Source organism: Microtus oregoni, unplaced genomic scaffold, assembly GCF_018167655.1.
Source record: "Microtus oregoni isolate MIOR12 unplaced genomic scaffold, Mior012 000121F_ref0000216, whole genome shotgun sequence".
NCBI lineage: Eukaryota > Metazoa > Chordata > Mammalia > Rodentia > Cricetidae > Microtus > Microtus oregoni.
This window is the reverse complement of record NW_024544753.1, coordinates 760,426-782,463: the sequence shown is the minus strand read 5'-3', so window position 1 is coordinate 782,463 and position 22,038 is coordinate 760,426. Positions and strand designations below refer to the sequence as shown.

The 22,038-nt window shown below is 43.8% G+C and overlaps 1 protein-coding gene and 1 pseudogene across 1 annotated transcript in view; one reads left to right on the top strand and one right to left on the bottom strand.

Moving 5' to 3' along the window:
• Positions 1-442: 442 nt before the first annotated feature.
• LOC121444371 lies at positions 443-967 on the bottom strand (annotated as a pseudogene).
• Positions 968-2,872: 1,905 nt separating this feature from the next.
• Positions 2,873-22,038, top strand: part of LOC121444390 (protein Shroom4-like) — a 204,845-nt gene continuing 185,679 nt past the window's right edge. Inside the window, 2 exon segments of the mRNA XM_041646205.1 lie at positions 2,873-2,920; positions 2,922-2,990. Of these exon segments, the coding sequence (XP_041502139.1) occupies positions 2,873-2,920; positions 2,922-2,990 (117 nt within the window).

Sequence of the window (22,038 nt, the reverse complement as noted above, 5' to 3'; positions counted from 1 at the left end):
ACATATCAACAAGTTGTTCCAATTCCTAGCATCAAAAACATTAATGTTTCAAGTCCTAGTATCAAAAACATGAATATAAAAAGAGGGATAAGGGGAAATATCTAAAGGTAGAACACTTGCTTGTCATGAACAAGGCCCCAGGCTCTATCCTTAGTGGTAAATTTCTTGTAAAGGCATCAGCACATTGAGATGGCCCATTTTCTGATTTCTAGAACTATGCTCAAGGTGTTTTTGTTAAATCTGTCTAAATGTTTGAGTGTGGCTTCTTATGTGTTTCGCCTCTAAGTACATAAAGCAGATCATGAACATCTAAGTGACCACTGTGAAAAACTTCCTTGGCATGCTGGGGCATAGGGCAGGCAGCAGGATGTTTTTTTTTTTAAATTCTAAAAGTCTTTATTAATTTCTGGTACTTTTTTTTCCCACAAAAAGCACTGAAATTTTACTGATCTTTGACTTTTCGTACATGACTTTTCACAAAGGGTGGGAAGGCCAGGAATTTCCTTTGATGAGGCTTTATAGCCGTTTTCCTTTCCTCTCTTACCTGAGACTTCTCAATAAGACTTTCCAGCTTAATCAGACTTTTAGTTCATAACTCCAAAAGCGGGTGTGCGTTAGCCCTTTCAAAGTCCTTCATCTCTTTCTTTACTCTCTCCAGCTTCTCTAGTGAAGGGAGCTGACTCAAGCTTCTTCTCAAGAGTCTTTCCTTGAGTCTTTGCTCTATCAGCTCCCTCCCTCGAAGCATGCGCTCCTGGTGGTCTTTGATTTGCACCTGTTCCCTCTTTTTGACCTGCTGTCTTCTTTGTGCTGCCTGGCCTTCGGGCACAATTCTCGGTAGCCTTTCATTGGGAAAAAGTCTACACATTGTGTTCTTGAACTCTCTGGCCTGGCCTGTGCTGTGGGCTTCCCTTTCCATCAGTTTCCTCTCTTTCTCAGATACCCAACAGTATCGTTTTCGCCTCTCCATGCTGTGTTGCTTCTGTCCCGGTTTCACAGCACACTTCTTTCCCCCTCATCGTTTCCATTGTTTTTTCGTCATGGTAAGGCTGCTTTGGCAAGCCAAGAGAACACGCTTCTTCTGTGATGCTTTATATTCCTTTGGTTACTCAGTAACCCAATGTCTTGGTGCAGTTGTGTGCATGCCACCCAGGTTCCAGAGTCAGGGCCTTTACACCAGTGGAGACTCTTGACTTTTATCTTCCTAGTACCTGTAGATGTGGTCGTCAAACCCAAATCTTCCAACTGCTGAGAATCACTCCCAAAGATGAGGGAGATTAACTTGTGAGGAGTGGCCACAGAAGGTAACTGGGCCCAAGGATGCCAAAGTATATGTAACTCTGCTTCTAGCCACTGTGCAGCTGTAAAAGACAGCACAGCTTCAGGTCCAGTGGGAGTTGTAGTACTCTCACTCCGATAGCCTCAGTCAGTGTTCAGGAGAGTTAGCACGGTGGCATTTCTGTTCTCCTCACCTCCCGTTTGTAGATTTTGTAGGATGTTTAAGAAGCAGTGAGGAAGTGGGAGCAGAGAACGGACACCTGAACTGTAGAAAGCTTTCCAATGGAAGGAAGGGACTGGATGAGGTTTACCTGCGATGAGGAAGAAATTGCATAGGAAGCAGGAAAGGACACTTGGCAGCAAGACAAAGTAAGAATGCCCTGTTGATTCAGCATTGACTTGTCAACACTTTCCCTGCTAGTGTGAAGCTCTTTAGAAAGTGACTTCCCACTTGTGGCTGCCGAGAAAACACCCTGAGAGGGGAGATAAACTGCTTAGGTCAAGGCGGAGAGATCAGCGTCAGATGAAGTACCACATTCATCTCTCAGGACTGTTCCTGTAGCTCTTACGCCTGTTCTGAAGGTCAGAGAAATAAGTTCAACTAAGAACAGTTGATTGGATAGTTTTAGGCCCCGTGCAAAAGCTGATTCTTCCAAAAGGCACATCGTGAATCGTGAATTGGCTATCTTATCAATGGATGCTCTTTCTTAGAGGCTTGTTTTCTGCTAGGCATAACTTTGCAGATCCTTGGCTTGCTCATCTCTGTGGGGCAAGTGCAAGGCAGTGCCAGGAGTCCTGGATGACTGGTACTCTCACAGGACTCCCATAGACACCAGCAGGGAGCTAGCTTATAACCGAGCAGGGACATCCTCAGTGTTCCTTTATTTAAACTATGCTCCTAGGCAATGTTCCATCATGACTCCACACAACTAGTGTGTCCTCGGAGCAGCCTACACGCACAACCCCACTATATTCGCTGGTTCTGAGTGTACTTTCCTTTCCACCCGGGTAGGCAAGGTCCAGATTAGCAGACTTGTAAGCCCCCTCCCCCGCTCCAGGACCTGGGTCTCAGGAACTTTTCAAGAAAAGGCTCTCAAAAACTTGAAGGCGCTAATGAGAAAAGTGTAATAGGCCACGAGGGCCATGCACACTGACTTTCACCTCGGTTTGCTTGGACTGAAGGAGGGGCGGGTAGCTCCGCAGTAAAGAGGAGGACCAAAGAGGGGGCCTACTTGAATGAAACAATGTAACAATTGATGTGAGGCCTCGCCTTGCTCCCACTCCTCAGCGATCCTATAGGCGAGGTCCCAGAGACTGCCCCTCCCTATTGCTCCGTTTTCTTGTCCATTAAGCACCATCCCTCCGCCTCTCTTTCCTTCTTTTCTTTTTCCCCCTTCTCTTCCCCCTCCCCCCTCTCTCCAGCTCCGTGTCATTTCCTCCTAGGGCTCACTAGCTGCCTGAGCGTCTCCAGCCGGGAGAGTAGGCGGAGCGGGGCAGCGCGGCGCTGGAGGACGTTGGTGGCTGAGCTGCTGGGGGCGGAGGCTCGGTAGCCCCCGCGGAAAAGGAGCCCGGCGGCGCCTGGCCAGCCGAGCTGAGGATGGAGAACCGGCCGGGGTCCTTCCAGTACTTCCCGGTGCAGCTGCAAGGGGGGGGCGCCCTGGGGCTTCACCCTGAAGGGGGGCTTAGAGCACTGCAAGCCGCTCACGGTGTCGAAGGTAAGGAGCGCTGGCTCGCTCCTCATGGCGTCCAACTTTGAATGGGCTAGAGGGTGCGCAAGAGTGCGCCAGTGAGGGCCTCAGACCCACTTGGCGACTTGGCCGGCCAGAGTCCGAGGGGCTGTAGGCGCACGGAGGGGGATCGTGCTGCGGGAGCGGGCTGCAGCTCAGTGTGGCTGGAGGATGGGACCTGACCCACCCGGCCCTGCCTGAGCTGTGCGCGCAGTCCCACTCGCAGGGCACTGGGGCAGCCCGGCTCCCCCCACGACGAGAAGGCCACTCACCTCCGTGTGGGCTGCAGGAAATGGCGGCTGCTGGGGGTTCTCCTTGTTTCGGAGGCCCCTGCGCCCCGCAGGACAGCGAGGGGCTGAGGGCTGGAGCGGTGGGGCTCGGCGCTAGCTCTCCCTGCTCTCCCTGGGGCTGTCCTGCCCGAGGCAGGTTGCTGGGCTAGGGTCTGGCGCAGAGCTAGGGGGATGAGGCATTGCTGACTTTTCTCAGTCTCTTGTCCCGCAGCCGGACGCACACACACCCCGTCTTCAGCGCCGGGGCGTTGCTTGCTGCCGGTTTCACTCGGCCTTTTCCTCCCTCCCGAGTACTGCCCCGCGCCGGCGCGATTTCTTGCGCGCTGAGAAGTGTGGAGAGAACTTTTGTGCCGTGGAGCACAGCTGTGCTGAAGTGGCCACTAGGGTTGGTTTGATTTAGGAGCCTGTGATCAGCTGGAACCAAGTTGCAGCTAGAGGCCAGGGGAGAGAAGCTCCCCCAAGAGCTCTGGAACCTCCAAAGTGAGGGTGGAGGAGGGAGGCAGTTGGGGCAGTTACTGGAAGAGTGACTTGTAAGACGACTCACCTTGAAGCACTAGATTGCCAGGTGGAGGGACTTCCTGAACTTTAGCCCATATTTGCTGTTGTTTTAGTTTCTCTACACACTCAGCTCTCGCGCGCGCGCTCTTCCAAACCAAGCAAACTACAGTTGAGATTGTAGGCGGTTTTGGCGGGAGGTAGAAAGACGTAGCTTTTTTAAGGTAACAAATGTGACTATAGGGATTCTGTTTTTCCGTGTAGTTAACATAGCACCTGGGCTCTGGGGATTACTGCCCCCTCCTCCATCATTACCCATGTTGCTTTCTCCATGCGATGGAATGGCTCACTAACTAACTTGTATGGGCGTTCTTCAGGTGTCGGGGCAACGCTTTATGTTGCTCGGATGTGAGTCAGTCAGCTCTGGCTCTCTGAGGTGTATTAAGGTAACATTTGGGGGGGTATTGGCAGGGACCTCGAGAGGACCTTTAGCCTCCCCAAACCAGGCGCTCTTCATCCAGTATTTGTAACCAGACTGAAATAGATGTCTTTGTACTGTATTCCTCACACCCCACCCCACCCCCAACACTTCCTTGGGTGTTCTCTGGAGCAAACTACTTAAAAAAATCAAACAGCCCCACTGGAGAGAGGGGTATCCTAGCCTTGAAGAATTTCTTCTAATCAAACTCCTCCTCTTCCCCTCTCTTTCTACCAAGGTCACAATGGGATAAGCAGCCCACGGTAGTCTAGCAGTTCCTCCCTTTCTTTTCCGCCCACAGAATTTTCAGTCGGCCTAGACAACCTGCCCTGGAGAGGTCATTTTTCAGCTTTGTCCAGGCTGACCCAACCTGCCAGACACCTCTGAGAATGCTTGCTGCTGTGGTCCTGAACTATTTTCTGAGCCCATAGGAGCATGGCAGGGGGTGTTACTAAGCATGGGGCAGCCAGCAATTTGTGGTCTGGCGTGGGGATTATTTGGGGGTAGATGAGGGTTTTCTTGGCCACACTGTGAAGGAAGTGCCTCGCGTGTGGAGAGGCAGGGTGCCTTTTAATGATTCCGTTTCTGCTGAATGCACACTTGGCCCCTATTATATGAAGGTTCATTATTACATGCACGGATATGCAGGAGGTAAAATCACTTTACCCATTGCTTTCAAACAGCCTGGCTCCTAAGAGTAAAAACCAGGTATAACTGGGTTAGCTAGGATGTTACATAAAGGAGGTGTTTTTTTTTTTTTCCAGTATAATGTTTGGCTGTTTTTTTTTTCTTAGCAAGCTATGTTTCATTAATCCCATTTTCATTCTTTATACTTTAATGCATTTTTATTTCATTTCATGAGATATTTCATTAATTCCATTCTCTCTTTTTTCTACTTTAGTGTGCTTCCTTTATGCTTTAGAATAATCCAGCTGGCTCCCCACAAGTCTGCATTCACTGGTGGCTTTGGGTTAGAAATAGAGTTGAACTGGTAAAGGAAAACTATCTGGATTCTAATCCTTGCCTTGTCATTCTTTGCTCTGGAATCCTGGGAATACCACTCGCCTTTCCTGGGCATCCCTAGGTCTAAAATGAATTTGAAGTGGGGAGTCCTTAAATGACACTGCGATGGTTTGGTAGGGAACCCATTGTCCTAGCCCTGGCACTCTTTTCACCAGAACTGCTATGTAGTCAGGAAGATGGCTGTTTCACTTGCATCTGATGGTGCTGTGCAATGTGTGCTTCTCATCCCTTACTTCCTGAGCCTATCTCAGACACACTGGGAGACAGTCAGGGAAGGCTACAGAACATCTGATGGAAAACCGACTCTTTAGTGCATCCAGTTGCTTGTTTCAGTCCATCATGCTGTTTATTTACCACGACCTAGAGAATATCTTGATTTTGGGGGGAGTACTACAGGTTGTGAGAAACACGGACTAATAGCTTTCAGGGATATATCTAATCTAGTCTTCTCAGCCTCTAACTCCAGTGATGTTTTCCATGCCATGAAGTCCTCCATGATGACTGGATTTCAGTATACATTAATGAAGTCTGGGCCCAAGGAGGTGGGGAAAGACTGTTTTGGTAACTGAATAACTTAGGTTTGTGAAAGACAGAAGAGCCCAGAGCCATGATAGAAAATGGCAGCAAACCTCCTTTGGTGCTGGGGAAATACAAAAGTAGTTTTGGTTAGGATGATGTGTTGGGAAAGGTAAGGATATCAGGGAGATGAAGGAAATTGAGAAAGGGTGATTGGTAGGAGGAGGAGGTGTGGGATAGGAAAGCTTGCTTTCCATATGCCGTGGACAGACCTTTACACCCGGAAATGATCAGGTTGGGAAAATCATCGCAGATGTCCAGAATTCAGGTGCCTGATTTAGTGAGACTTGTATAGCTATCTGTTGATAATCAAGTGACAAAAAGTGGATAATCAAGTAGTTTTCTATTGATAATCAAGTGCCAAAAAGAGCAGTTAAAGCCAATTGTATTGATTATCGCAAGTTTTAGGAGATAGTTTATGATTTTTCCATATGCTATGGTAGTATTACTAAAGTCAGGACAAATGAAAGAAGATGACCATGAGGGACTGATCCTTTGACCTTACCACGGTTAATTTCTTTGACTAGCTTCTCATACTAGACCAGGGAGGGTATTGTAGAATGAAATGGAGATTTTCTTCTAATCAGATGTTTCTGCTTTACTGTGTAGTGTCCTTATCTACAGTTTAGACAGTTTAGATGAAGGTAACATCTTGCATTGGAAAATAACTTTTGGGGGGTAATAAGTGAACCTTGCAAACTCTGGCACCAGTGAATCTGTATCATATAGGGTCTTTTAGAGGCTACAGAGATTCAAGCAGTATCCTTCTTGTGTGTGGAAGGGATAGAAGGAGGAAAAAAATTGAACTGCAGCCTAAGGTTCCTGGGTTCATTTCAAGTTCGTAAACATGTGCCTTGAAGTTAAACAAGCATAGAGAAAAGAAAGGGTGGGGAGCAGTGTCAGATGCAGGGAAAGGAGGAGGAAAACTAGGATGAAAAGACAGGACAGAAGATTGTGCTCGCTCACCCAACAGATTTGCATTTTTTCTGGCCTGTTTTTTGGTTAGGTTTCTCAATTTAGCACAGTGAGTCAAACGGGGGCTAGTTACTGTTCTCTAACAAAGTGGGGTGGCGTGGGAGAGGAGTCTGCAGGAGAATGCTTACATAGCATGCATGGATATTCCCCTGCCATTTTACCCCTGGCAGATCCAAGTCACTATTCACAGAGTGCCAATAGGCATTCCTGCCTCATGTTCACTATCACAGAGGATGTGAGAATGACTTTGATAAACCCTTTGCTATCCTTGACCTCATACAAAGGCAGGGCCTGATCTTCAATTTCTTCGTAGGCTCTACTGCTTCCCACTCTACCCTGATTGCTAAACTCACAAAAAGAGGGAACTGAAACTTTAAAGGGCGTCCCAAATGATCAGATTCAAGCTTTTCTTGTGACTGTGCTTTTGAGCCCCTGTTGGATGCAGAGGTATATAAGCAATGATATACCTTTCAGATAGTTCAGCTGCGTCAGACCTAGCCCCACCCAGCAAGGGCCTGGCAGTCCCCAAAGTATCTTCACAGGGTATGGATTGTAGGAGATAAATACAGTCTGATTGCTTATATGAATCCTTCCCTGATCTTCCCCACCAGAATCTACAAAGGTGTCTACTGCATCGGTTCTATGACTTATTTCTGCCTTCCTTCCAGAAAGGCACAGCATGTGGAGACATGGAATAGGAATCTATCCAAGGACAGAAGAGGAAGGCAGAACAAGAAGATTGTATAGTATGCCTTGTAAAGTTTGGCTAAGCATTGCATACGTAGGCTTTTAGCTCCTGTCATATGGAACTTGCATAGGATTTTAGGTCTGTCAGATATACCCAGTATCCTGCTGATTTGTCCTCTGAAGGAAAGGGGGCCATGCCTGTCACAGGGTTTTCCCTCTCCGAAACCCCAAAGACAATAGCTCCAGCTGGAAGACACTTGAGCATTGTTATTTAAACAGTTAAAATGTTTTCCCATTGCTTTTCCCAGAACCCTCTCCAGGAATTTTGTTAAAGAGAAAAAGAGACAGTTTCAGACGGAGACTACTAGTTATGGGGCAATTATCATGAGAGGACACGACTGTGTTTATAGTTAGGCTTCGTCCAACCAGAGGAAAATGTGCAGAGCCATCTGTGAGAAGTTAATGAAGAGCAATAGAGATTACAGGAAGGCATGCTCCTAGTTCCCGCTGCCACCATGTCCCGAAGGGCATGCTTAACTCGGGGCTGCTGGACTGCTGCTGCTCCTGGTGGGACTCGGGGACTGAGTCTCAAAGTTTTGGGAAGTCACCTAGTTTAAGATCATTAAAGAACTTGCTGTGGAGGATATCTCTCTGATACGTTCTCTACTGATCCTGGGGGAGCATGTGCGTATTTAAGCCTGCCCGTTTCTGTGCTGTCAGGTCTTAGCTGTGGACAATTTTACCCCTATGTTGAACTGCAAACATTTCTTCTTGCCTATCATCCATGGGGCTAAACTCTGCAAGTTGGACCATACAGAACAATGCTGCTTCCTCTAATGTAGAAAAAGCCCTTGACAGGATGGAAAAAAAATTATGTGCTTCCTCAACGTTTTCTTATGGGGTCTGAGATTCAGTGTTCCCTCTGTACTTTCAAGAATGAGATTTATGGACTTTCTCAACTCTTATGGGATCTGAGCTTACTCTTTCCACTCTGGATCTACTCCACCTTGTCCACTGTGTGTGTGTTATCTCTCTCTCTCTCTCTCTCTCTCTCTCTCTCTCTCTCTCTTTCTCTCTCCACCTCAATTTCTGGTGCTCAAGATCAAACATAGGACATTGTGCTCTACCACTGAACTATATCCCCTACTTTTTTCTTAACTTATGGAGCCCACAACAGAATATGGAAACTGGCGAAAATTATAAAAACTGAGACTTTTGTTTTTGTGCTGAGAATTGCTTCCAGGGCCTTTTCCATAGTAAGTATGCCTCCACTGATCTTCATCTATAGACCATTCTTTTAAAAACATACAGCTGAGGGGGCGAGGTGTGGAAAGATGGCTCAGCAGTTAAGAGGGCTTCTGTTCTTGCAGGAGACCTTGGTTTGATTTCCATTATCTAAATGACAGCCCAAAACTCTAACAGTTTCAAGGGATCAACCTTCTTCTGACCTCCACAGGCTCCTTTATGCACACTCACACACACTCCTGAGTATTATTAAAAGAAGATACAGCTGAGGGTGATTAGGTTTATCTGGTGGCCCAGTCATAGAAGGTCTGTGTCGATGTCTAATAGTTGAAGGAAGTACTATACTTCTGGTAATCACTACTTGTCTAGGGTCCTTACATAAGCATGGAGGAAAGCCATGTGATGAATTGTGTGTGTGTGTGTGTGTGTGTGTGTGTGTGTGTGTGTGTGTGTGGTATGTATGTGTTTGCAAGTGTGTGTGCTTGAGCATGTGTGGAGGTCAGAGGCAGATGTTGGATTTTTTCCCCCCTCTGTTGTCTACTATATTTTTTGAGACTGGGTCTCTGAGCCTAGAGCTCTTTCATTGTCTGGACTGCTTGGCCTTTGAGCCTCTGGGATCCATCTATTCCTGACCCCGCCCCAGTGCTGGGGTTATAGGTATTCATCATCCCACCTATGTGGGTGCTAGGGATCTAAACATGGCTCCTCATGCTTACACAGCAAACACTTTACCCACCGAGCCATCTCCCTAGCCACATGTAAGACATTTTTGAGTGACAAGTTTTATCTCCTACAATTAATGTGGAATTTCCCCTGCTCCTAGCCCAGAACAACCATGAGAAAGACACTCCATGGGAAAGGAGACAGAAGGCATAAGACTTGCCTTTATGGAGCACATCTATCTAAATAAAGACCTCATTAAATTACAGAGGAGGAGATGGCATTTAATAAATGCTGTCAAAATCAAAATTTGGATTTTTTTAACCTGTTTGAACTTCCCTCCTAGGAAAAGTAATTATTTCCAAAATTGAAAATACCAGTCATATGTGACATATAAGCAGTCTCTCTCTCATTAGTTGTCATTAGGCTCATTCAGAATAATTCTAGAGAGACCTATTTAATCCATAGCTTATGGCCAATGAAATTATTCCACATAACCATACTGTATACTATTTGTACATAAGAGAAGGTATTCAGGCCTGGCAGTGGTGGTGCATGCCTTTAATCCTAGCACTTGGGAGGCAGAAATAGGTGGATCTCTGTGAGTTCGAGGCCAGCCTGGTCTACAGAGCGAGTTCCAGAACAGGCTCCAAAGCTACAGAGAAACTCTGTCTCAAAATAAACCCACCCCCAAAAGAAGTGGTACTCAGAGTTCCACGATGCTTACTTATACAAGGTATTCTTGGAAAACATCTCTAAGTTATAGAAAAGCACCCTAGCTAGTTCTGCTACCCAGATCTGGGTGACTGTGGGATTTCTGTTGCCATCAGTGCCTAATGTCCTCAGACCCTCAATATGTGTGCTATATTTCCCTGCAAACTGACCTCCAGGTTTACCTGAGAATTATCTTGCAACCATTTTGTACTGAGCACGTTGATAATGAGATCACTTTCTCTTAGCATCTATAAAGCCAGATATTTTGTTTGTTTCCTGCTGCTCTTTAAGACACTAATTTCTGACAGACTTTAATTAAGTCATCAATGAGTAAATTGAAATACAATTGCTCATAGCTAAAGATTATGTTCTAAGGGCTGGAATGAAGTAAAATTTGTGTCCTCATGTCCCTTAGCCACCTTTAGTGCAAAGAGGCAAGTGGAAAGCTAGTCACGTGTCTTTGTTTTGCAAGAGATGATCTGGTTCTTCCCCACACCACACTGGCATGTTTATTTGGGCAGAGCCATCCTGTTGGGGCACTGAAGTGGAAAGAATCAAGAATACTTGTGCTCTCAAAGTCATTTCTAACCCCTCCCTTTTCACTTCGTTTTCATACCCTCCTCTTTCAGCGTGTCTGTGACTGTACCCAGCGACAGAGTGAGCACTTCCTCAGAGAACAAGACTCAGTTGTCATTCATCTAAGCCATCTTTATTCCATGTCCAGTCCTCACTTCCCAGCCTGCACCCACAAGCACTGGTTGTTACAAGCTTACAGTTTGGGCTCTCTCATACAAGGGTCATTGGCTCTTTGTTCATTGGCTGCCCTGCCTTCTGTCCAAACCCAGTTTCCCCCTTTGGTTACAGTGAGCTCTTCTACTTGGCAATGCCAGCTTTGTCTGTCTTGGCTCATGCGTGCTTCTAATAAGAGCTGAGAGGAGCCAGTTGAGGCTGGTAAGTTTGAAATCATTCAGTAAATTCTAGTGGAAGCAGAGGATTTGACACACTTCATCTTTTTCTGTTGTGTCTGAGTTAGGGCCAAGTCTTTTGTCACCTTCCGTTATGTATAGGTGCTTAGCAGTTTTCTGAGTAATCTTGGCATGTTCCTTCACCTCTTCGTGCCATCCTAAGTTTTTTGTAAGAATCTCCATGGAGCAAGCTTCTTCTTTCCAGAAGGCCTGTGACGAAGGGCTTGGGAGGCTTTTCCTGTTCTGCCTGTGGAAATGACCGACAGCAGGCAGCTCTTCTCCGTCTTCTACACTGTTTTCCCCCTGTTTTACAGAAGTGGCTATTTCCTGGTGTGCTCTCAGCGATGGCATGGTCTGTTAACTTTCACTCAAGTTTTAATGTTACATCTCTAAGGAATGTGGGAGGTAGCATTCATTGACAGGATCAAGGGTTAAGCCCACGGAAGAAAGATGCTTGGAGCTGTCTTCTGGCCCTCTATGCCACCCAATAGATTTCTAGCTGTTTCTCTTCCTGTAAGCCCCTGGCAGGAAAGTTTTGAATGGTTCTCCTATATTGTCTTTCACGTTCTATCAGGAACTGATTTTTCTATTGAGAAGAGGGGGTTGGAGGTGAGATGAGGTAGAGCTAGGAGTAAAGCTGGTCTGACTAGTTATTCAGGAAAGGGGTTAGATACTCGTGGCTACAGCCTCATCGTTGCTTATAATACTATGACAAGCTAAAGCCCTGTCTTTGTTGGGCTGTCTTGCTGTTTTCCATTTCTTTTTTTTTTCTGTGTTTAAGTAAAAAAGTCTCCCACAAACTTCCACAGGCAAGTGCTTTTAATGGCAGCTCTCTAATTGAGAGTATGAGTGATGATGTTTTGACTACTCAGGGGTGAGTGTGTGTCAGAGCTGACTCATGTTCTTTGGAGGAATTGACTGTGACTGTGGGACTTTCTTAATTTACATAGTTAATCAAGAGAGGTCAGGACCATAGGCTGAAAAAGGAATCAGGCAAGGATCCAGATACTTCAAGATATTTACAGTGGAGAGCCTGCAGTTTGGGCTGGTTTTCAGCAATCTGTTGAATGCAAAGGGTGGTCAGAGCCTACACATGGAGGGATCAGAACAAACATGTCTGTTTCTAGGTATTGTGCATGTGTTCTCATGTAATATTTATAGTAGTTCTTTGAGGTTGGATACTGATGTCCCCGTTATGCATATAAGGGATTGAGACCTAAGAGAAGTTAAGAGACAGACTCAAAATTGTATACTAAGTGGGAGACCTGGCATTGAAATTTAATTTGAGAGGCAGAGGTGTTGCTTAGTAATAGAGGGTTTCAACCATAGTGCCACCACAATATTATTCTAATTTTAATCATTTTGTTTCGTTTTGCAGTGCTGTAGATAGAACTCAGGCCTTTGTATATGTTCGAAAAAGCTGTACCACTGGGCTAAACCTCTGGCATTCAAACTTCTGTCTGATTCCAAATCTGTTTGTTTGTTTGTTTGTTTTTATAATGCCACACTTGTATTTGTTAAGGAAAGAGCAAAGCTAAATGGAAATGGGTGAGAGAAAGGAGAGGAATGAGAAATGAAATTTAGTGAAGAAACTGGTAATATTGTCAATAAATGCTCCTGGAGGTTAGGGTCAAAGGATGGTTTATGTTTTAAATCTCAAATCAAGGTAAGGAAATTGGGCTAAGATTCAAAAGACCTGAAGTGTTTTGTGGGTTTTTTTTTCTAGTGTATTTTTTTTTTCTCTGGCAGTACTGGGGATAGAACCTAGGGCTTTGGGCATGCTAAGGGATTAGTCTACCAACAGGACCATACCCCATGCCTGGGTTTTCTGAGCTTCATTTACAACCTTCAGAAAAGCTGAGTCTTAGTTTTATCTCTGCTCCTGATTTGTGAACCTCGAGCAAGTCATTTTCCTCCTCGTGTCTAGGTTCCTTAATTTTCAAGTGAAAATTATCAGATTTGCATGGCCAATAGCAATTAGTGAATAAAGAAGCTAGGAATTTGAAGTCGAGCAGGGAGCGGTATATAGGAGGGTTTAGAGGAGGAATTGAATTATAACCACAAGAGTAAAATAAAATGAACTGGTATAGTTGTTCCAATAGAGAACATATATTTCATATAAATACCAGGGGTATATATGATTTAAGAAGGAAATAGAATATTCCCTAGGTATCTTTATTAAATGAGAAGTCTTGTCAAAGAATTTTGAACTTAACAAATAAAACATTTGAGGGTACCTAATGGGCATGGAGGAGCAGGGAAGCTTTAGTGTGAGGTCAGCAGCTGCCAGAGGAGAAAGACAAGCATGATTTCTGGCTCATGTCTAAATAGCTGGAGCTTTAAAAGCCTGTGTTAAACCTTGCTGGGCTGTCCAAACAACTCCCAATTAAGACTTCAATCAATCAATCAATCAATCAATCAATCTACCAGCAACACCGATTTGTTCAGCACTTTGCAGCATGCCTACCCCTAAACTACAGAATTCAAGAGATGACCACCATAGTAGACCTGATTTTTGGATTCCCAAATAGATGGCGAGTTTACTGACATTTATTTGTGTATTGTTCCCTGGACATACGGTATATGCATATTTATTGTATGTCCAGGGAACAAAAACCTTTAGGTGCTGAGACCGGGACATAAAATCTAACATTTGTTTATGGGTCAATGTTGGGAGCTTTGTGGGAAAAGTAATAATTGAAGTTGTGCCTGAGTGATGCATGATACTTAGGTAGTCATGGGAGGCAGAAGAGAGTTGATTTTAGCGGGACAAGGAATGACTGTCCTAAAGACCAAACAGACTTAGGATATTTAAAACAGGCATCTAGTATACTACCGGTTGCATAACCGCATGTGAACTAAATTGAACAACAGACAGGAATGAACAGTTTGAAACGGTGTGGCAACGTGTGCTGAGTTATAAGTTGTCGAGTTACCAGAGGTTAGAGATAATGTGTACTATTGAAGAAAAGAAGCAGAAGTAGTAGGAATCAGATGTAATGTCTCTATTTCAAATGTAGAAGGTAGGGGTTAGAAAGGGGACCAGTTTGTAGTTTAGTTTTGGATCTTTTGATACTGTTTATGAGTCCATCAAGTTAGGTAACCTAGTAGGCAGGTGGAGACAAAGAGAAAGGGTTTTTTTTAATATTTGTTTACTCTGGGGTCTAATCACTTAAAATAACAGGTCATTCTGTTAGGGATACTATGGTCAACACACAATTTACTAATCTATTGATTGTTGCGTAAATTAGGTAATTGCCAGACAATCTTATGCCCCAAAGACATGGGAAACTGGCCTGCTTTGTGATTTAATGAGCTTCCCTAGCTTTGTCTTGTAATTTTCTCCAATCTGCAGGATGCCTAGTCATTGGAGGTGTTGCAAGCTGGAGTTCTTTTTATATAAATAGAACATTCAAGGGATGAGAAAATGGGAAAAAAAATCAAACAAAAACTAGAAGAAACTGTCACAATGCCAAACCTCAGATGGGCATGATAGAACGGATTGAGGCTGCCAAAAACCATCAGTTTACTTTGCCAAGATGTTTAATGATTGCTTTCTGTATATGTAAAACAAAATGTGGTGGCTTGGTGAGGCAAACCTCAAACCACCGGACTTTCAAGTTTCTCTTCCATTTTTATTGTTAGAAGTATTATCCTCTCTGCCTGGCATGGTATTATTAATCTGTGACTATCATTGTTTATATTTCCACAATAGTAAGGGTTCTTAAATATTACCTTTAAAAATATTGTTAAACCTCTCTGTGCAATTTCATTGTCTTAAGTGGTATCTTTACCACCCTAAAATGGAGAGAAGATGGGGATTCATTTCACAACCTCTTTTTCTGTAAATCTGGCTAGAAAACATTACTTTATCCTCAAAACTTTTACAAATTTGGAGTGGTTAACTATATAGCACTAATGTCCTTTTTGGACATTTCTTAAGGGAATACTTTGGAAAGGTTCCATTTGTGTGCCAATTTGAAAATCAGTCTATCTCTTCTGCTTCCCATACTTCATGAGTTGACTTTCTAGGCCATTACTACTTTTGTGCAGCATCATCTGCCTTTCTCCACCTTCAGAAACTAAACTCAGAACTTTGTCAAGATGCTCATACTGTCGAAATTGATCTAAATCCTTATCCCATTTCTTTGTAGCAGGAATGACACTGTTGGCAGTAAGGTTAATGGGCATGTTGGTTCTTTAATTTGCCTCTTCTCTCTGACCAGGTGAAATAACTTGTAATTTATATTTAAAATCCATTCAAACACCTAGCTACTGGGGAGACTTTCTCTCTCTCTCTCTCTCTCTCTCTCTCTCTCTCTCTCTCTCTTGGAAGAGATTGCCTGAGTGCCTGGCTTTTACAAGAGCTAGCTTGCTGACTGTGCTGCTGTGGGAGCTGGGGTGGGAGGGTAACTCTCTTCCTCCGGAGGGAAAGGGCTCGCTATGTAATTTTCATGTTTTCTGCATGCCCTCAGCTTGAGAAATGTGCGGTATTCTTTGACCTGCTCATACTGTATCCGCTCAAGGAACGTTTGACTCTTAGTCCTTTTTACCTGCAATAGGGTTTACTTAACAGAATTTCCCTTCCCAGCACCTAATAAAACAAAGGAATAAAGAACGAGGAGGAGTTGATTTCCACTGCTAAGACCCAGGTGAGGCATTTTGATCTCTCATCCCTAGGTTGGAGCCCTAATTTAAGGCTGGAGTTTAATTTAGGCCTCTAAGTGATGGTGATCTGTTACAGGCCCCTGACAATCAAGTTTTGCCCTATACTGGCTCTTCTCTTCCCCTTTTCTTTTGTCTCTCTCTTTTTCTCTTCTCTCCATTTTTCCCCTCCTGTTCTGTTGACATCTTAGAGGAGGCTGGGTTTCTAGTCGCCAAGTCAACTGTTACTATTACAGAAGAGGAAATGGCATGTCATCCTTCCTCCCATCTAAATGGTGAGTTTCACGGAAGCTCCACTCACCCGAACCCACCAACCTCAGTACAAAATTAGGAGTCTTAATCTGAGTAGAAAACATTATTGGGATCACTCCCAACTCAAAGGAGCTGCAGAGGAAGGAGCTGGGGGATGGTGAGCTCCATTCTGCCTATTCCAGCACTTTCCAAATCTTTTGATCATTGTCACCTACTGGAAATTATTTCATACTTTCCCGCTGCCTGTAGAATAGAGCCCAAATTATTTTTGCCGCGTTTTACAGATCATTCTCCCTGACTATGATCTTAACTTTTTATTTCTAGTATCGGCATTAGGTTCCAGGTTATCAGACAGAATGGTCTCCTCTCTGTTCTTAAGCTCCTCTCTGGGAAATTCTGTCCTTTTCTTCCCCACTCTGGTGTCTCTTCTAGTGGCCCTGGTTTTCCCTACAGTCCTCTGCTTCTTCACTTCCCCGCCTTCGTCTGTTGGGTCTACCCACGGCAGATCACTGGTTCTGTATCTCCAAGGCATGTCATTCCCAGGCTGCTACTGGTGGAAGCGACCAACTTCCCCTAGCAGCTGTGGTGAACCTCAAGTCCACATGTTAGCTACACTTGGGGGCAAGACATGAAAATAATGGTGGTGAAGCAAATTAAGAGGGACCCCTCTGGCGCAACTTGAGATGTGAAGAGGGATGGCGGTAGTGGGAGATAGGGGGTGTCTCCAGGCCGCCTGGCTTGTATGTGTATGTAAACTGTGGTCCCCAGGCTGGCAGTGGGGAGTGATGATTATAGTGTTCATCCTGCTGGTGGGAAGTATTGCTGAGAGACTCCCAACGCAACAGCCATTCCACTGTGTTCCAAGTGGGTATAATAATTTCTGTGCCTGATTCGAGTACTTCATTCCTTCAGCTGAAATGCGATGACTTTAAATCAGTGCGTGCGTGCGTGTGTGTGTGTGTGTGTGTGTGTGTTTTCACTTTTGCTTAAACAAGCCCTGACGTGTTCTATTTCACTGGCCTTGGTTGTGAGTCACTGTCTGGTATTTATACATAATGCCTTAAGTGTCTTCGTTATTTGACCATGATATTCCTTTTCTCACTGTTTCGCTCAAAGCTGAGAATACCAAGAAAGGAGAGAAGGAGCTGACTTCCTCTCTTTCCTAATGAGGTTTCATATCATTGGTTCTTGTCTGTGTGACGGCCAGGTTATCTTAGGGCACTAGGGGGACAGGTTAAGAATCGGTGTTAAAACTCACAGGGACAGCACAGCAAGAGCAGAAGCGCTTGGCTTGCTACTGGCCAGTCTACTGCTGCACAGTGGGTTTTACCAGCACGGACGTTCAGAACTGGACTGTCAAGAGACCCCCGGAAGTGCATATCCTCATCAGAATCCCTTGTAAGTATGAAAGAAGTGCAAATAATTAGAGCATTCTTAACTTGGAAATGATTTGATGTTTACATACATTTGTGGGGAATTTGAGTAATATTACCATGTTCCTTAATTCTAAATTTTCTTGGAAACTTGTTTCTAAGGGTGTGAGAATGCTAAACCCTGTCTAGGGACACCTTAGTTATCAAAGGGACAGAGCCTCGGATAGGAAGGACATTGCTGTTAGCATGGTCATTTAGAGGCCAGACAGCCAGTAAATCATTTGAGAAGGAATTAAAGGTTCAAAGGGCAGGAGAGAATTCTTTGGGTGACCTCATAGGTGCTTGAAAAATCAAAGGGCTGGCTGATGTGCTTTTATGTATTGAAGGCTGGTCTGAAGGGGCAAGGGAATAGAAATTCACAATAGGAAATTAGCCTTGCTGTTTTTATGTACTTGGGAGCCTTATCTCCGGTCTGGAGATGATCAAAGTTTCTATTAAATAAGTGTCTTTTGTGTTCTTGAAATTATGCATGGATATTTATTATAATGTCATCCCTGCCATAAATTAAGTCATACTGATCCTGTTTCACAGATGAAAAAAGTGAGGTCCAGAGAGGCCAAGCATTGTTCTTTAGATAAAACAGAGTAGAGCTAGAATTTGAGCTGAACCCACCTTTAACTGACTCCAAATCATACACGTGCCTCATTATACCTTAGAGTTTTGTTTCAGAGATCCCATTTTTATACTATCTCATATCTTTCTGATCCCACTATTTACTATGCTGCGACAATGTTGTTTGCATTGTAACATTGGAGGAAGTTGAGCCTCACAGACCATTTTAAAGCTTTCCTTGGAAGTTCATTTAAAACACAAATTAGACACTCAGGAAAAAAACACAATGAGAGGTACTTAGTATGTCCCTATTCTAAGATACAGACATGGAGGCAGGAAGGTTAATTAACTTGCCAAAATTCATGCAATAATAATAACTGGCAGAGTTAGTACTCAAAATGTGGTTTATCTGTTCCTTATCCTCCTAGTGTTCCTGTTGTTTCTCGAACTGGAAAGGGAATTAGCAGTAAACAAGCACTGAGTTTGGCCTTCTTGGTCACTACAGATTTATCTCTTTTTCCAACAAATAGGAAATGAAGGATAGCCGCTTCCTTCCTCCCTTTGCTTCCTTCCTCCCATTCCCTGTCTTCTTACGAGGGCAGTATACGTGTTTAAATTTTAATTTGGAGGAGTAATAAATGTTCATGAACCAATTTTTTAAAAATATAAACAGATGATCTCACTTCATCCCTAAACCTAAACCACCTAAGTTTTCTTCCTAGAGGCAACTGCTGTTACCAATTCCTTATATACCTTGTGTGGGCTCATATACATGATGTGTGTGCTCAGTGATTATATTTTCTCCTTGCCCGTCTTCCTTATTCATCTCCAATGTGACTTTAACTGATGTCTACTTGAAGGCCACATTTGCTATCATTTCTCCTGTCTTCATTGCTTTCTCTGTACATGGCTTGAAAGCTGTTTACTAGGAAAAGGCAAAGAATTTCCTGCTCATTTTACTCTCTTATCTCCGTAGTTTTATTTCGCCAACTGAATTTATTCTTATTGTACCTTTTTAGACTATTTCTATGTATACACAGGCAAAGGTGAATGTCTTTTTTATTTTGCTTCTTATACAACAGGTAGTGTAGCAAGGCAGGCTTCTGTGCCTTTTGTCCCGGAGGTCTTTCTTATCAGTATCCAGAGAGCTACCTCCACTTAAAAACAGCTATTATCTGTAATTATTTAACCAACTCCTAGTGTCTTTTACCATTAGCATTGTTTCCACCATACAATTTTGACTTGATCGTCCCCAAAACCCTGTTCCATTACGCTCTATGAATCAAGGAGAACCCGTCCGAGTTTAGCCCTCTGCCCCATCCATCCTAAAGTCACCATGAATTAAAGTTTGTAGTTTTTGAGTCACTTGTCTTTCACTGGGGAAAGAGCAGTGAAGAAATCTCATGACCCCCACATCCCTAGTCTTTACCTTTCCGCTTATCTGGTGGACAATATTTGCTTGAATAGTTTTTTTTTCCCTTGTAAGCCTCAATATGTCTAAACGGAACTTGTTATCGCCTCCTTTACAAAACTGCGGTAGTCCTTGGCCCCTTCACCTCCCACTCACTTAGATTAAAATCTTGGAGTCACCACTTACTCATCCCTATATCATGTTAATTATCACATCCTGTCAAGCCTCTCTTCCTTCAAAATAGCCCCTTCAATTCTTGCTCCTCCTGCCCGCCCTCCCGCAAACCCTTGTTACTTTGTGTCTGGCTTTTTGTGCAGCTGGCTGGTTTGCCTGTTTCTAGGCTCGCCCCTTTTGAATGTACCCTATAAGTCACTTTCTGTCTTTGGGAAACTTAGTGACCTTTGTCTGTACAGCACGGAAGCTGGACTCAATGGTGCAACTCTGAAGTTCTCGCATCTGACATTTCCTTCAGAGATTGTTGAAACGGTGTATCTCAGCCTGCCACTGTTACCACCCCCAGTGCTGTCCCTTTGCTCTTCTCTGCTTGTTGTGACGACATGCTCCTAGCAGTGTCTTGCATGCAGCTTTTCTCCACCTTTCTTCTAGAATCGTGACCTAAACCACCTCACATAGAAAGGTCTTAGAGGAAGGGCGCACACCCTGAGCAACACTGACCCCTGCCTGAGTACCATTTCTAGCACTGCGAATTTGCTTGGCTGTGATCCTCTTGTGTATGCCCTCCCACTAATGAGAAGCACTCTCCAACAAGCCAGGGCTTTGAATGGTCACGTAGCTATAGTTCTACATGGTCTGCTACAAACTGACACCTATTGACCCGCTTTGCCAATAACTCCACTATTATTTCCCATAGTCATTGCTATGTATTGCTAGCCCAAAAGGCAACCACTCTCAATTTCCTGAACATGCCGAGTGCTTTGCTCATCATAGCATCTCAAATACATTTCCAATCCCAGCTACCTATCTGAATCCAACCTTCCAACCTAATTTGAAAGTCACCACAAACAATACTTCTTATATTCTGTGTACCATCACTTGATTCTTCCAGTAAATCCTGCAAGCTTTTTCCACTTTTCCGTAGATGCTCACAATGTTCTTTTTCAATTTTTTTTTCTGCTTATTAAATGATGCTTTTTTATGGTTCCAGGGGTGGAACTCAGAGCCTATGTACTGAGAGCTAAATGAGGAACAACATAAAGAGGAAATGTTTTATTGCATTGTTTATCTGTAGTATGATCTTTTCTCTTCCTTGCTCTTAACATTTACTATTATGGTTTACTGAAACTGATAAAAATGTGCTTTGGAAAGTATAGATGTGTTTTTACTCCATGTACCGACTGGATTTTCTGTGTGTTCGGAGGGAGAGATACAGACAGAGAGACAGATAGGCAGACAGACAAAGATGTGTAGTGTGGTATGGTGATATCTTTTGGAGAAATAAAACTTTGTCTTTTATGCTAAGGAAAAGACCCATTAGATTTCTGTATCCTACAGAACTTCCTCTCCTATCTCTTCTCATCCTTTGTCTTTTCTCATTTCCATGTTTCTCTCCCACACACGTGCATAATTTCGTAGTGACTGTGGCTTCCCATGTGTATTTTGTAAATGAGTTCTACTGAATTTGGCCAATCTCTTAGGTTGAATGAGATATGCTTGTCTAGTATATTAAACAAAAACTTGATTTACTATCCAGACAATCAGGCCAATTCAATGGGTAACATATCGTTCTCTAAAGGATCATGATACTACTGTTAATTCCCTGTGGGTACCAATTTAATGGCGTTTCAGAAGTCAATAAATATTTAAGTAGTTCCAGTTGCAGCATTCCAGTTCACTAAGTATTAACTATAAATCACTAGTGGGTGCTTAAAATTTTCTTTTGATGGATTGGCTGATATTTTACATGAATATAAGTAAGTACCTAAAGGGCTCTAGTTTGGTCCTGTAAAGTAAAATTGTACTCTTGATTTCTCTCTCTGGCCCTGTGATTATGTCATCCCCACCCAACCCTCCCCGGCACAGTTTTCTCAAAGCTCCCTTTCCTCTCCTTTTACATATTTCATCAGACTCTTTAAGGGACTGGTTGTGATTATTACTGAGCCATATGGGAACCACACATTTTAGGTTTTCCTCTACTGTCTGGAGTAAAAGATTCTCCAAGATTGCTTCTTAACTCTTGAAAGGCTTAGGATCAGGTGGCCCCATCTTAAATTCATCATCCAAGAAAGCCAGAGCTAGTAACTCTCTTCTCTATTTTCATTCAGCTGACACCTGAATCTGTTGCTCCAAACGGCTGATACTGGCTACTGAGGTATATGTTAATGTGCAGCTTTTATTCCCCGGTGTGTAATTAACAGTATTCCGTATTAGAAGGTCTGGGAGTCATTGTAAGTAGTTACCTCTTCAAGACTGGATTGTGCCTTCTGGAGGAAGTTTGAGCACAAAATAAGGGCGCTGATGTCTTTTCATCTTTCTTTTCAGTCCTTCAATTCAGAAAGCATATTTGTGGTAATCAGCTTTCATAAGAAATACGTGGGACCCTCTGAATGTGGGTGACAGTTGTATGAATGGAGCAGACTGAGGGGCCACTGGTAGTG